This window comes from Nicotiana tomentosiformis, chromosome 7 (genome assembly GCF_000390325.3).
Source record: "Nicotiana tomentosiformis chromosome 7, ASM39032v3, whole genome shotgun sequence".
NCBI lineage: Eukaryota > Viridiplantae > Streptophyta > Magnoliopsida > Solanales > Solanaceae > Nicotiana > Nicotiana tomentosiformis.
In genome coordinates, this window is record NC_090818.1 from 29,158,253 (window position 1) to 29,174,434 (window position 16,182).

Sequence of the window (16,182 nt, forward strand, 5' to 3'; positions counted from 1 at the left end):
TGATGTTTTAGGATTTGGGTGCATGTTTGGTTTGGAGCCCCGAGGGCTCGGGTTGATTTCGGGTGGCTAACGGATCATTTTTGGACTTGAGGAAACTGCAGAAACCTGCTTCTGCTTTCCTTCTTCGCGTTCGCGAGGGGAGTCTCGCGTTCGCGAAGAGCAAATTGGGGATGGCGCATTTTGTGCTTCGCGTTCGCGATAGAGAGAACGCGTTCGCGAAGGCTTGAGGTGCGAAGTTTCGCGTTCGCGATCGAAACCTCGCGTTCGCGAAGGGAAAGGGGCTGGCCAGGACAAATGCCTTCGCGTTCGCAAAGGGCATCTCGCGTTCGCGATGGCCAAGCCAGGCAAGCTTCGCGTTTGCGAAGAGTCAAAATTGGACAGCACAAATTTGTGCTTCGCGAACGCGAGGCACTGACCGCATTCGCGAAGGGTAAAAATCCCAGAAACAGAACTTAAGTTTGGAAATGGGGTTTCGACCCATTTTCAACTCTTTTTCATTTTTAGCACAGGTAAGGCGATTTTTGGGCGATTTTCACGGGAAAACATTGGGGTAAGTGTTCCTTATTCTATATTGATTATATTTCATGATTTCATACTCATTTATATCATGAATCCGTGAATTTATGGAATAAAAATCAAATTTTTATAAATTCTTCCAAAAACAAAAATTTAAGATTTAAAGGTCCATTTGATATCGGAATTGGATAATTTTTGTATGGTTGGACTTGTCTCGGAATGGGTGTTCGGATTTCATAAGTTTTTTCGAGATTTGAGACATGGGTCCCACTGCCAAATATTTTAATGAATTTCGGATTTTTATCCGAAAAATTAGTAAATTCATATGAAATTAATTCCTATGATTTGTATTGAGTATATTGAATTGTTTATGAATAGATTTGAAGCTTTTGGAGACAAATTTAAAAGGAAAAGCTGTGGTCGAGTAATTGATTGGAATTTGCAGAGCCAGGTAAGTGTCGTGGTTAACCTTGACTTGAGGGAATAGAACCCTTAAATTATTTGTTATGTGAATTGCATGTGAACGACGTATAGGCGAGGTGACGAGTGTCTATACGTCGTTGAATTAATTATTTGCATAATTATTTGAAAATCATAAATCATTTAAATCATGAATAAATTATTATATTAATTGTTTTACTCACAATTCCTTGTTTTGTGAGCCTTATTTTACTTGGTAAACAGACATTGTTTTGCTGGAGACACTTGCGAAGATTCATCCAATTTATGCAAGAGGGAGGCTAAAGGTGGGAGAAAGAAGTTCTTAAAGGCAAATACTAAAAGTGGACTGCATATTTTACATGTCAAAAATGAAAGCAACGAGGCTGCACATGATAAAATAGAAGACATGCAAGTTCAAAGACCGTCCTTGTCTACTTGAAACTCTTAGCTTAGCATGTGGCTGTATTAAAGTTTTAGCTACATGCACGACAAATATAATAGCTGATTCTATGCTTTGAGTTGGCATATTCTGTATGAGACAGACACAAACCTGGAAAAGATTCTTTTGCTCATATTATTTGTATACGGTCGAAATAGATTTCAGGCTTGGCATGTCCGGTATGGTTCGAAGAATGATGTATCGAAGTAAGATCCCGAAGAGAGGACGAACTAACCTCGAACCCGGGGAGGCCGATTCGTGTCGAGATCGATATCCTAATCAAACTCGAACAAGAATCGAACCATGACGCAGGGTAGACCTATCGTGCTGATAATCCAAAGACCGACCAACATTGATCTGGAATCAATTCGAGGGCTCGAACCATAATCGGGATCGAACCAAGATCACAAGTTCGAGCCGAAATCAAGCTCGAACCAAAATCAAGGATTCTAAACGAGATCGAGCTCGCAGACAAAAGCCGTTGCAATCCCACTAGAGGGAATCTTGGCAGAAACTATGGAAAAACTGACTTATCATGGGTCTCCCACTGAATGTTTATTTTATTATGCTCGGTGCCGAATCCCTCCACTATAAAAGGGCTTGGTTATCATTTCTGTAAGACAAATTTTTTTTTGAGACTTACATTGTAATAAAAGTATTATATTACTCTACAGTAAAGAATGGCTCTTCCAGTTTCTTAGATTGATTCTATTTATCGAATCCTAAGGTTCACTGTTCTTGATTGCCTTGTCTAGATTGCATTCTCTCCAATCTACATTCACATTTTATTTATCCTTGCATTTTGTATTAAGTTGGCCACATATCCTCGGAACTGCATATAAATTCAACTCTATCCATTTTTCGGGTAAACAGTTTGGCGCCCACCGTGGGGCCGAGGATAACAGTGGTCATTTGATACAAATCTAAAAAAGAACACGCCATTGTGCTTTGCACTTATTTCCGAAAACATCTTCAATTTAGGGTCAGCTACGAATAGCCACCGATCGAATGGCTTCACCGATCGATTACGAAGCCGACCTTCAAGATGAAACCAACAACTTGGCACCACCCGAGGCTCGAATCGAAGTACCCGAAATTCGAGCCGAAATACCACTGGATGTCTCACAAATAGCTTTGGAAGCGAACCAGCGTTCCGAACCGGAAAGAAGCATTCAGGGCGGTACTCGATCCGTAGCCCGAGACACCCAAAACCCAGGGGAAATTGGGGCCAGCTTACGCATGATTTTCGAGATATTGCAAGCCCAACAAGTAGCGATAGCTCAGCTACAGAGCCAAACTCGCGCACAAAGCAGGCCGGTTTCCAATCCACTTCGAGAAGTTACTCCCAGAACAGAGCCTGCCATAGTGAAATCTAACGAGCAAGAATCGGGGACTACTCCCGGAATTACTAAATTGCTCGAGGAACTCACAAAACGAGTCGAAGCCAACGACAAGAGGGTGGAAACGTATAATGCCAGGGTCGACCAAATCCCGGGGGCTCCACCAATGATAAAGGGGCTTGATTTGAAAAAATTCATACAAAAGCCTTTTCCGTCGAGTGCGGCACCAAAGCCAATCCCCAAAAAATTCCGTATGCCCAAAATTCCCAAATATAACGGTACGACCGATCCTAACGAACATGTCACCTCTTACACATGTGCCATAAAAGGCAACGATTTGGAAGACGATGAGATCGAATCCGTGCTGTTGAAAAAGTTCAGGGAGACCCTCTCGAAAGGAGCTATGATCTGGTACCACAATTTACCGCCGAATTCCATCGATTCTTTTGCCAAGTTAGCGGATTCATTCGTAAAGGCACATGCTGGTGCCATAAAGGTTGTAACGAGGAAATCAGACCTCTTCAAAGTAAAGCAAAGGCAGGGAGAAATGCTGAGGGAATTCGTATCCCGATTTCAAATGGAACACATGGAATTACCCCCGGTCACAGATGACTGGGCTGTACAAGCCTTCACCCAAGGGTTGAACGATCTAAGTTCGACAACATCACATCGGCTAAAACAAAATTTTTGATCGAGTATCTAGCGATAACTTGGGCAGATATGCACAACCGATATCAATTGAAAATTAGGGTCGAGGATGATCAGTCGGGAGCCCCGTACGGACCCGTTCATCAGAACAGAGAACAAAGGTCGAACAGAGATCGATATTGACCATACGTCGCAGATCGGGTGAACAACGGTTCAGCACACAACGCAGTTCGGAACAATCGAAGGATTGTTCGAGGAAAAAATTCTCGGGGGCTTATGAGTAAGAGAGGCTTCGATAAATATGCCGAGCCTATAGAAGCACCTCGATTATCAGAATATAACTTCAGCGTTGGTGCATCCGCTCTCGTGTCAGCCATCGGACGCATCGAAGACACTAAATGGCCTCGACCAATGCAGACCGATCCTGCCCGAAGAAATCCCAATCAAACGTGCGAATATCATGGTACCCATGGCCACAAAACGGAAGATTGCAAGCAACTAAGAGAGGAAATAGCTCGCTTATTTAACAAAGGGCACCTTCGGGAGTTTCTGAGTGATAGGGCAAAGAGCCATTTTAGAAGTAGGGATTTCAGCAAGCAAAACGAGCAAGAAGAACCGCAACACATCATCTACATAATCATCGGCGGCATCGATACCCCTCAGGGACCAATGCTTAAACGCACTAAAACATCGATGGTGAGGAAAAAGCGATCTCGGACTCAAGATTACGCACCCATGGGGACTCTGTCCTTTGATGATGAAGATGCAGAGGGGGTCATCCAACCTCACAACGACGCAATGGTAATATCCGTACTCGTAAATAAAACTAAAATTAAGCGTTTATTAATCGATCCAGGTAGCTCGGCCGACATCATTCGATTGACGGTAGTGGAGCAGCTCGGCCTACAGGATCAGATCGTACCAGCAGCTTTGGTCCTAAACGGGTTCAATATGGCATGCGAAACCACCAAAGGTGAGATAGTCCTACCAATAAACGTGGCCGGAACCATCCAGGAAACAAAGTTTCACGTGATCGAAGGCGATATGAGATATAATGCCCTTTTCGGAAGGCCATGGATCCATAACATGAGAGCTGTGCCTTCGACCCTACACCAGGCCCTCAAATTCCCGATGTCGGGAGGTGTCAAAACGGTGTACGGAGAACAACCAGCCGCAAAAGAAATGTTTGGCATCGACGAAGCTAAACCAGTGTCCTCACTTTCGCCGATAAAAGGATCGGGCCCGGAAAGAGAACGGGACACCAAATAGCAATCACAGACATCGGCTTCAACCCAGCCAGACAACCAGAAAATCGAAGAGGATGGAGATCAAAGGGTTCCTCGATCTTTCGTGATTCCCGATGACTCCGACGCCACAATATCGACGATCGAGGAGCTAGAGCAAGTCATATTAATCGAGCACCGGCTCGAGCGAAAGGTATACTTGGGAACGGGGTTGAGCCCTGAACTCAGGAAGAAACTCGTTCAATTTCTTATCAATAGCATCGATTGTTTTGCCTGGTCCCATTTAGATATAACAGGGATCCCGCCGGACATAACGATGCATCAGCTAAGTTTGGACCCCAGGTTCAGACCGGTGAAGCAAAAGAGAAGACCCCAGTCCGATAGAAAGCACGCATTCATAAAGGACGAGGTAACCATGCTTCTCAAAGTAGGGTCCATTCGGGAGGTGAAATATCCCGAATGGTTAGCCAACGTAGTTGTATTCCCTAAAAAGGGGACAAACTTAGAATGTGCGTGGACTATAAGGATTTGAACAAAGCATGCCCCAAAGATTCCTTTCCACTGCCCAATATCGATCGCATGATCGATGCCACGGCCGGCCATGAGATCCTCACTTTTCTCGATGCCTATTTCGGGTATAATCAAATATAGATGAACCCGGAGGACCAGGAAAAAACCTCATTTGTCACCAAATATGGAACGTATTGTTATAATGTGATGCCTTTCGGGCTAAAAAATGCAGGGGCTACTTACCAACGCCTAGTAAATAAAATGTTCGAAGAACAAATAGGAAAATCAATGGGAGTTTATATTGATGACATGTTAGTCAAGTCCCTACGCGCAGAGGACCATTTTATTCATTTGCAGGAAATGTTCGAGATTTTAAGGAACTACAAAATGAAGCTCAACCCCGAGAAATGTGCTTTCGGGGTCGGTTCGGGCAAGTTCCTCGGCTTCATGGTGTCACATCGGGGAATAGAGATTAACCCCGATAAAATCAAGGCCATCGAAGACATTGTCATTGTAGACAGCGTGAAGGCCGTACAAAGGCTAACGGGTCGGATTGCCGCCTTAAGCCGGTTCATCTCAAGATCATCTGATCGAAGTCATAAATTTTTCTCTCTACTCAAAAAGAAGAACGATTTTTCTTGGACCCCGGAGTGCCAACAAGCATTAGAAGAACTAAAGCGATATCTATCAAGCGCACCACTACTTCACACTCCAAAAACAGACGAGAAACTTTGTTTATACTTGGCAGTATCGGAAGTTACCGTGAGCGGTGTCCTAGTTCGAGAAGAGCAAGGTACGCAATTCCCCGTTTATTATACGAGTCGAACCTTAGGAGAGGCAGAAACTAGATATCCGCTCCTAGAAAAATTGGCGCTTGCACTGATAAGCGCCTCAAGGAAGTTAAGGCCGTACTTTCAATGTCATCCCATATGTGTATTGTCCACTTACCCGCTTCGTAATATTTTGCACAAACCCGAGTTATAAGGCCGACTGGCCAAATGGGCCATCGAACTCAGTGGGTACGATATCGAATATCAACCCCGCACGGCCATCAAGTCTCAAGTTTTAGCAGACTTCGTGGCCGATTTCACACCAGCCCTCATACCCGAAGCTAAAAAAGAACTGTTGAAATCAGGTACATCATCGGGGGTATGGATCCTTTTTACGGACAGGGCTTCGAACGTGAAAGGGTCCGGGCTGGGCATAGTTTTGAAACCACCCACGGGTAGCACTATTAGGCAATCTATTAAAACTATCAGGTTGACTAACAACGAGGCCGAGTATGAAGCCATGATTGCAGGTCTCGAGCTAGCTAGAAACTTGGGAGCAAAAGTCATTGAAGCCAACCGCGACTCCTTGCTGGTGGTAAGTCAAGTAAACAAAACCTTCGAAGTTCGAGAAGGTAGAATGCAAAGGTATTTAGATAAACTGCTTATCACTTTGCGCCATTTCAAACAATGGACTTTACGGCATGTACCACGGGAACAGAATAATGAGGCCGACGTGCTTGCAAATTTGGGGTCGTCGGTCAATGTAGATGATACGGGCTCGGGGAATGTTGTTCAACTTTCGAGATCGGTAATCGAAGAAGGTCACGCCGAAATAAATTCTACAAGCTTAACCTGGGATTGGAGAAACAAGTATATTGAATATTTGAAAAGCAAAAAACTCCCATTGGACCCTAAAGATTCCAGAACCCTACGGACCAAAGCTGGTTGATTCACGTTGGCTTCGGACGGAACGCTGTACCGAAGAACGTTTGATGGACCGTTAGCGGTATGCTTGGGTCTGGGGGATGTCGATTACATCCTACGGGAAGTGCATGAGGGTACTTGCGGGAATCACTCTGGAGCCGACACATTAGTCCGAAAAATAATCAAAGCAGGGTATTATTAGATCGATATAGGCAAAGATATGAAGGAATTTGTTCGTAAATGTGACAAATGTCAAAGGTTCGCACCGATGATCCACTAGCTCGGAGAGCAACTCCACTCGGTCCTATCCACGTGGCCATTCATGAAATGGGGAATGGATATCGTCGGCCCTCTGCCATCGACCCCAGGTAAAGCCAAATTCAATTTGTTTATGACTGACTATTTTTCTAAATGGGTTGAAGCGCAGGCGTTCGAGAAAATAAGAGAGAAAGAAGTTATAGACTTTATTTGGGATCATATCATATGCCGGTTTGGGATACCCGCCGAAATAGTATGTGACAATGGAAAACAATTCGTTGGCGGCAAAGTAACAAGATTCCTCGAAGACCACAAGATAAGAAGGATACTGTCGACGCCATACCACCCCAGTGGGAATAGGCAGGCAGAATCAACAAACAAAACTGTCATTCAAAACTTAAAGAAGAGGTTGAATGACGCTAAAGGGAGATAGAGAGAAATCCTTCTCGAAGTCCTTTGGGCATATCGGACAACGTCAAAATCCAGTACGGGGGCGACCCCGTTCTCCTTAGTATATGGATCCGAAGCATTGATACCAGTCGAGGTTGGTGAACCCAGTGCCAGATTTTGATTCGCGATGGAAGAATCAAATAATGAGGCTATGAATACAAGCCTCGCACTATCGGACGAAAGACGAGAAGCTGCTCTCGTCCGAATAGCCGCCCAAAAGCAGCGAATCGAAAGATATTATAATCGAAGAACCAAGCTCCGCCATTTCAAGCCTGGGGACTTAGTGTTGAGAAAAATCACCATCAATACCCAAAATCCGAATGAAGGGAAGCTAGGACCGAATTGGGAAGGACCATATCAGGTACTCGAGGACATCGAAAATGGGTCATACAGGATCGGCGTTATAAACGGAAAACAGCTATCAAGCAGCTGGAATGTATCACATCTAAAACGGTACTACTGTTAAGGTACAACCTTTCCATAATCATTTATATCTCAAAACTGACCCCTGCAGAAGTCCGAACAAGGGACAGATCTCTCGCCAGAAAGCACGCGTTGCACTCTTTTTTCCCTTAGATCGGTTTGATTCCAAATGGGTTTTTCGGCAAGGTTTTTAATGAGGCAACCATTGGTCGTGCAACATTTATGACAATATCCGAGGTCCCGCAAGAAAGTTATTTCACAGCAACAGGGTCCCAATAGGAAAAACTATAAAGAGCCAAATGGTCGAAGCGAACCATGCTCATATAGATTGGCCCGAACCCAGGCGTGTAATAACGTGCGAAGAGAGTTCTCTTTTTTATCGGCATCTTATATCCAATGAAAATTCCTCTATTTCGAGATTTATTGTGCAATCAGAATTAAGATACAATTCGACCAAGCCTACGGGCTACATTACTTAGAGTTCGAATCATTCACTCGACCAAGCCTACGGGCTATTTTTATTTCGAGTTCGAGCAAACACTCACTCGACCATTAAGCCTACGGGCTACATTACTTCGAGTTCGAAACATTCACTCAACCAAGCCTACGGGATACATTACTTCGAGTTCGAATCATTCACTAGATCAAGCCTACGGGCTATTTTTATTTCAAGTACGAGCAAACACTCACTCGACCTACCTACGGGCTACATTACTTCGAGTTCGAAAATATTCACTCGACCAAGCCTATGGGTTACATTACTTTGAGTTCAAATCATTCACTCGACCAAGCCTACAGGCTATTTTTATTTCGAGTTCGAGCAAAACACTCACTCGACCATTAAGCCTACGGGCTATATTACTTCGAGTTCGAACCATTCACTCGACCAAGCCTACTGACTATTTTTATTTCGAGTTCGAGCAAACACTCACTCGACCACTAAGCCTACGGGCTACAATTTTAAGTCCGAGCAAAAACCCACGGGTTATATTTCTTCAAGATCGAATCATTGACAACTAATAAGCCTAAAGGGCTACATTGCCCCAAATTTGAGTAAACGCTCGCTCGATTACAGAGGCTACGAGGTTCAAATTTGATTAAGTTGTTTAAAACATTGTGGAAACATTCATAAGGCAAATAAAGTCCTCGCAAGACGGGAAAGAAAAACAGAAGCAAATCGGCGAAAGGGGAGATATGTCTATACACAAATTTATCTGCATGGGTGATTACAACGTAAAAACTAGGAACTAAATTTCTCAACCGGGAGCGGTCTCTTCTTTATCAGGTTCCCCCCCATTTTCGGATCCGTTCTTGCTCCCATCGTCGTCGTCATCACCGTCAGAAACCAGAGCTTCAGCATCAGCTTTGAGTTCTTTTGCCCTTTATATCTCTTCCGCGAGATCGAAGCCGCGAGTATGAACCTCCTCGAGAGTTTCCCTTCTGGATCGGCACTTAGCAAGTTCGGCGACCCAATGCGCTCGACTATTGGCTGATTCGGCCGCCTCTCTTGCCTGGACTTGGGCAGCTTCAGCGTCGGCCCGATAGACAGCCACGAGCGCATCCGCGTCGGCCTTTGCCTTTTCAGCATCGGATTCATCCTTGGCGAGTACAGAGGCCAACCGAGCCTCAAGCTCCTCAATTCTTCTTGCCAGAACCAAGCCTTTTTCCTTCATTTTCTGAAGCTGGGTTTCGGATGACGATAACTGGGCTCGAGCGGTCTCTTTTTCTGCAGCAAAGCGGTCCATAACTTCTTTCCACCGCAAGGACTCCATCCTTATCACGTCGAACTCCTCACGAAGCTTCCCGATCATCTCGATTTTTTGCTGCAGCTGTGAGACCGAAATGTGAGCTATCGTTCCAGTATCAAGCCCATAGGCTTTCAAAAGCATCATTACCTACTCAGACAAATCATTCTGATCTCGATAAGCCTTGGCCAGCTCAGCTCGAAGGTCTTTTATATCCTCCTCTCTTTGCCCTAAGGAAAGTCTAAGGGAGTTCCTCTCGTCAGTAGCACGGTGTTGGTCGGCCGCGTATCGATGCAGCTTATTCTGGGAACGAGAACATTGTTCTCGATGGACTGCCGCAGCCTACAAAGAAACAAGAAGCGAAGTTAACAAAAAATGAACATAAAGACAGTACCGACAATTTTTGTTTTATAAAGGTTCACCTGATTCAAAGCCTGCCGCAATCCGTGAAAAAGATCCGATTCTTCACCGGCACCGGCAACATCCTCGATACCGGTAAACAGGTCACAAAATGGATCTTCTCCATCGTGGGGCCTGTCTAGATCGAGGGCTCTCAGAGCTTGAGCTTCCCGAATCACCCCTGCGGAAAAAGCGGGAAAGGTAGGTGAATCCTCGATCGCTGCTGCCCCAAATGACTCGCTTGGAGCGTTCCCCTCGGCTCGGAGGGGTTCGAGGGGCTCTTCGATTGTAACCCCTACCGGTTGACTCCGATGAGGGGCGTCTTCGACATCCGATAGTTCGGGGACTCTACCTGGATCTTTCTCCGGTATATCTTCAGTTCGAGGCGGAGCCTCATAGAATATCATCGATCCAGCCGGTGATGAGGCATCAGCGGCTCTCTTCATTCGGATCGCCAGCGCGGACTCATTGTCCTCTTCTTCTTCTTCTTCATCTTCATCCCTTAAACGCAAAATGGATTCCACGGTCAAAGGAATGACATTCTTGTTCGGCTTACGAGCCGTCCTCTTCTTCAGTTTTGGATATTCGGGAACCGAGGCTCTTTTCCTTTTATTTTCCTTCACCGGCTTTGGGACAGAGGTCGAAACAACTCATTGGACAGAGGCCTCAAGACCGCGTCTTTACCCAAACCTGCATATGGGAAACTTTATAAAAAATATTTTGAAAAAACCCCTCGTTCGGATCATCAGAGTCCGAAAAAAGAGCTTACCGTGATTTTTGGCCTCCCACTGACCCTTTGACAAATCACGCCATGAGCGCTCGGCGTATGTGGAGGTCGAAACAATATCCCTTACCCAGTTCTTGAAATCGGGAACCGCTACATCACAAAAGGAGGAGTGTCGATAAGAGAATAAATGGAAGAACAAAATAGAAGCAACAACAAGATCACACTTACGTTTCATGTTCCACTCCTTGGGAAAGGGCATCTTCTCAGTCGGGATCAGGTCCGAAGTCCTTACTCGAACGAACCTTCCCATCCAACCCCGGTCCCTGTCCTCGTCAATACTCGAGAACAGAGCCTTGGTAGCCCGACACTGAAGTTTTATTAACCATCCTCGAAAAAGTCGGGGACGGTACAGCCAGATAAGATGATCGAGGGTGAATGACATCCCCTCAATTTTGCTCACAAAATATCGGATCAGGATAGCGATCAGCCACAAGGAAGGATGGACCTGGCCTAGGGTTACCTGATATTGTCGACAGAAGTCAATAATGACGGAATCAAGGGGACCCAAAGTGAAAGGGTAAGTATATACGTTCAAAAACCCTTTCACGTAAGAAGTGATATCTTCATCAGGGGTAGGTATTATTACTTCTTTTTCACCCAATTGCAATCCTCCTTTAACAGATCAAGGTGCTTCTCGGTTATCGAACACATGTACCTCGATACCGACTCACACCGGCCAGGGACCGATGAACCTTTATCAACCTTAAAATCTGAAGTAAGGACGCACGCCCCGGGAACACACTCCTCAGGCTGTGGTTCTGCCGGTGCCTCATCGGCGACACACTGTGAAGATGAAGCCTTCTCTTTTTGAGGAATGGTTTGCGATGTTTTCGCCATTTTTGAATTCAAAAGTAAGGAATAGAAGGAAGTAATAGAGATTTGGTATAATTGAAGAAGGGTTTTTTCGGAAAGAAATCACAGCTTTACTGGTAAGTTGGAGAGTACGAAGAAGAACTTGGGAAATTTTGGAAGATAGAAGATGTAAAAATTGTAAAGGATAAACGTAAGGGTTATTTATAGGTTCAAATGATGGCGGTTCAGTATCGGCAGTGGCCGACCACCGCCTGACATGCATTAAATGCCTTGAAAGACTAAACCGACGGGACAGCTTCCAGATGCATCATAGTCGAACCCGATGGAAACGACAAGATATAATCCGATCGAGCTGTTAAAAATCATATCGTTTATTGTCACATTCTTTTTGAGAAACGAGGGGACTATCTGTATACGGTCGAAATAGATTTCAGCCTTGACATGTCCGGTATGGTTCGAAGGGTGATGTATCGAAGTAAGATCCCGAAGAGAGGACGAACTAACCTCAAACCCGGGGAGGCCGGTCCGTGTCGAGATCGATATCCTAATCAAACTCGAACAAGAATCGAACCATGACGCAGGGTAGACCTATCGTGCTGATAATCCAAAGACCGGCCAACATTGATCTGGAATCAATTCGAGGGCTCGAACCATGATCGGGCTCGAACCAAGATCACAAGTTCGAGCCGAAATCAAGCTCGAGCCAAAATCAAGGATTCTAAACGAGATCGAGCTCGCAGACAAAAGCCGTTGCAATCCCACTAGAGGGAATATTGGCAGAAACTATGAAAAAGCTGACTTATCATGGGTCTCCCACTGAATGTTTATTTTATTATGCTCGGTGCCGAATCCCTCCACTATAAAAAGGCTTGGTTATCATTTCTGTAGGACAGAATTTTTTCTGAGACTTACATTGTAATGAAAGTATTATATTCCTCTACAGTAAAGAATGGCTCTTCCAGTTTTTTAGATTGATTCTCTTTGTCGAATCCTAAGGTTCACTGTTCTTGATTGCCTTGTCTAGATTGCATTCTCTCCAATCTACATTCACATTTTATTTATTCTTGCATTTTGTATTAAGTTGCGCCACATATCCTCGGAATTGCATATAAATTCAACTCTATTTATTTTTCGGGTAAACATTATTGTTTAATTCTTTTACTCTAATAAAATTTTGGATAAAGTCACAATTTTATATGCTAATCTTCTTACAACCTTTATAGATAGTTCCTGTTTTAAAATCTTATTAATTTCTTGCCACATGGCATTGTTTTGCAGGCTTCAGGCTGACAATGGGGACCTCCTTTAATTTATTAGAAGGTCAAACTTTCTTGAAGGAATCAGGATTACACGGCAATTCTCTATGCTCTTGGGTATTCAAACTCTTTGATTAAAGTGGAGACTGCAAATCTAATGTCGTAACTACTACTAGGTAGATGTTTTTGGGTTCATCATAGTTCAAAACAATGTGTTGTTTTTGCAACTATCTAGTGTTTCTATTACATTTTCTCGCCAAATTTCTATGTTGTAGGAGGCTTAATAGAATTGTAGAAATGATACTAAAGACCACTACTATGAATTGAATTTTGTTTTCTTGATCATATGCCTTGTCAGCATTTTTTTCCTTTTACAATTTGTTGATCTTAAAAACAGGATTGGCTAATGCTTTGCTAGTTCTTCATCTTCCTATTCTCTTCTGCGTCTTCCTATTTGGAGTTTACTGTTTGTTTTGGCTGAAATCTTCAATTGTAGTTGCTGTCAACATCCCTTTGCATTTTGGGTTTCTTTGATATACTAGAAAATTCCTACAGCCACTGTTTGCTGAAGTATTTTTGCTTTATAATTATGCTGCATTTTTTTCATTATATGATTTTTTCCTTTTTAGCCTCCTAAAACTTTCTTAATTTCACTCTTTCTATTTATGTTTCATTAGTTTTAGCTTCTATGCCAGAGCATAATCTGGTTTTCCATTAACATAAAAGGAAGCCACTAATATGCTTGGTCATTTCGAGAAAACCATCAGGATCCAGCTACATCCTCAAATTTAAAATATCTAGTTCTAATCATAGAATCCCATCAGGTTCATGAAATTGCAAAGATGGCCTTGTTTTGAAGGTTGTGTTCTGACTCTATCCACCTTGTAGTGTTGGAAGGTGAAATTTTCTTGTGGGAATCAGACTAGCAGCATAATTTTGGACGGTCTTGGTAAGTGAGACTCTCCATGTTTGAGCTACATGCTGTAAATCCAATGTCTTAGAATCTACTTCCTGAGAAGCTATATAGTTTTGGGCTCATCACTCCCCAAACATTTCATGATATTTTCAACTGTTATGGCTACGGCGAAAAACCAACTATTCTTGCTCCTTAATGCATTCCACTAGTAAGATACTTATCTTTCTAGCAGTACTATACACCTCCCTTACAGAGTTTAGCTTTCTTGATCATATGCCATGTCATGGATGTTTTGCTTTGATCTTACAACGATAGGATAATGGTTGGCTGATGTTTTGCTGGTTCTTTATACTCCTTTTTCTGTCCTAAGTCTTCCTACTTGAACCTTACTATTTGTTCGCTTCCCATATATTCTGTTGTATTGATACTGAAACCTTTTGACAACCTCCATTTGCACAAGTATTTTTTGTTCAGAACTAGGAATGTAAATACCCTCGGGACTCTCTTTTTGGTAGTTCTAGTAGCATAGTTGCTATACTATTTTCAAAATCCAACAACATTTTCTATTGAATTTCAAGATAGTCTTAAAAATATTCCGGGAAATAATGTTACCAGTTAGTTTAGTTGACAAGTCTTGGACTTATGATTTTGAGTTTGTCATTTTTGGGTCAAAGGATTCACTTTGTTTGTTTAATAGTTTGATAGATCGTGAAGTTGATATTTGGATGATGAAAGGGTATGGTGACCCAGAATCATGGGTGAAACAGTTCTGCATTTGTCGACGCATGATATTCAATGTTGTTGCTGATGAATTTTTCTCGATGCTTTATGATGGGTCTGTTACAGATGAGCGTCAGGTTACTCCTTACTTGTTTCAGCCAATGGCTTCAAGGAAAAATGGTGACATTTTGTGGAGAGCGTACCACCCGTTCTTGGTTTCATATGAACCTGCAGTTGGAAAAATCAAGTGTCTTTGCATTCATAACATTACCTGGGAACCGTTTGGCAGTGCACTTTATGTTAATACTTACAAACAGAGCCTTGTTTTACTTGCTAAACAGATAGATTGTTCTGCTAGAGACACTTGTGAAGAGTCAGCTGACTTATGAGCTGAAAGCTAGGAGGAAGAAGTTTTTAAAGCAAAGATAAAACATGCAAGTTTAGAGACCTCTTTAGCCTACTTTATCAAAAATACTATCCTAGTCTACTGTAGCCTTTAGTTATGGATTATTTCTCAAAATGGGTAGAAACACGTGTCTTTAAACATGTACGAGAAAAGGAAGTTATGAACTTCATTTGGAGGAATATAATATGCCTATTTAGAGTCCCAAAGGAAATCGTTTGTGATAACGGACCGCAATTTATAGGTGCGAAAGTTACTGACTTTTTCAAAGTTGAAAGATTAAACGGATTACTTCTACACCTTACCACCCGGTGGATAACGGGCAAGTTGAGTCAACAAATAAGTCATCATCAACAACTTAAAGAAGCGATTAGAAGAATCAAAATGCAAGTGGCCAGAAGTACTACCAGGTGTGCTATGGGCTTACCGAACAACGACAAAAAGTAGCACGAGAGAAACCCACACATGTATATGGAACATAAGCTTTAATCCTAGTGGAGATAAGGGAACCAAGCACTAAGTACACATATACAAGTAAGGCAACAAATGAAGAAGAACTTCGAATAAATTTGGATTTGATGGAAGAGAGAAAAGAAACGATATTAATTTGGATGGCGGCTCAAAAGCATATGATTGAACGATACTATAACAGGAAGGCAAACCTGAGGTATTTCAAAATTGGGGACTTCGTCCTCAAAAGGTATTCCGGTCAACACAAGTGGCTAACGCAAGAAAGTTGAGTCCAAATTGGGAAGGCTCATATAGAGTTAAAGGCATTGCTAGAAAAAGGAGCGTACGAGTTAGAAACTATGGACGGCAAGGTGCTACCATCCCATTGGAATGCAATCTATTTGAAGAAGTATTACTTCTTAAAGGAGTTAATACCCATGGCCAGGTATCATGAAAGTTCAATTTTTACTTTGTTCATTTAAGTTTTACTAACCATTTTAGATGATAGGCAAAAAGCTAGGCCATACCAAATGATGACATTTGACCCAAAAGACTCGCAGAATACTTAATTATTCCTCGTCTAGGTTACAACATTTTTGATGGCAAAGGGTTAAGCAGTCATCATCTAAAAAAATTACCTCCGAGTCTCGTACGTATTTTCTTTTTCAGGAAAAGGACAAAATTAAGAGTTTGATCTAGTGTCCGAGATCTCATGCTTCAATGCTCAAAC

General features: G+C 42.9%; 1 protein-coding gene across 1 annotated transcript; it reads right to left on the reverse strand.

Moving 5' to 3' along the window:
* Positions 1-9,345: 9,345 nt before the first annotated feature.
* On the reverse strand, positions 9,346-9,855 carry LOC138895411 (uncharacterized). Its single transcript, XM_070180097.1, has one exon. It carries the CDS (start codon positions 9,853-9,855, stop codon positions 9,346-9,348), a length of 510 nt encoding a protein of 169 aa, XP_070036198.1.
* Positions 9,856-16,182: the final 6,327 nt, after the last annotated feature.

Excerpts from the sequence above, each read along its gene's own strand:
- LOC138895411 (XM_070180097.1), bottom strand. The coding sequence starts at position 9,855 with ATGATGCTTTTGAAAGCCTATGGGCTTGATACTGGAACGATAGCTCAC.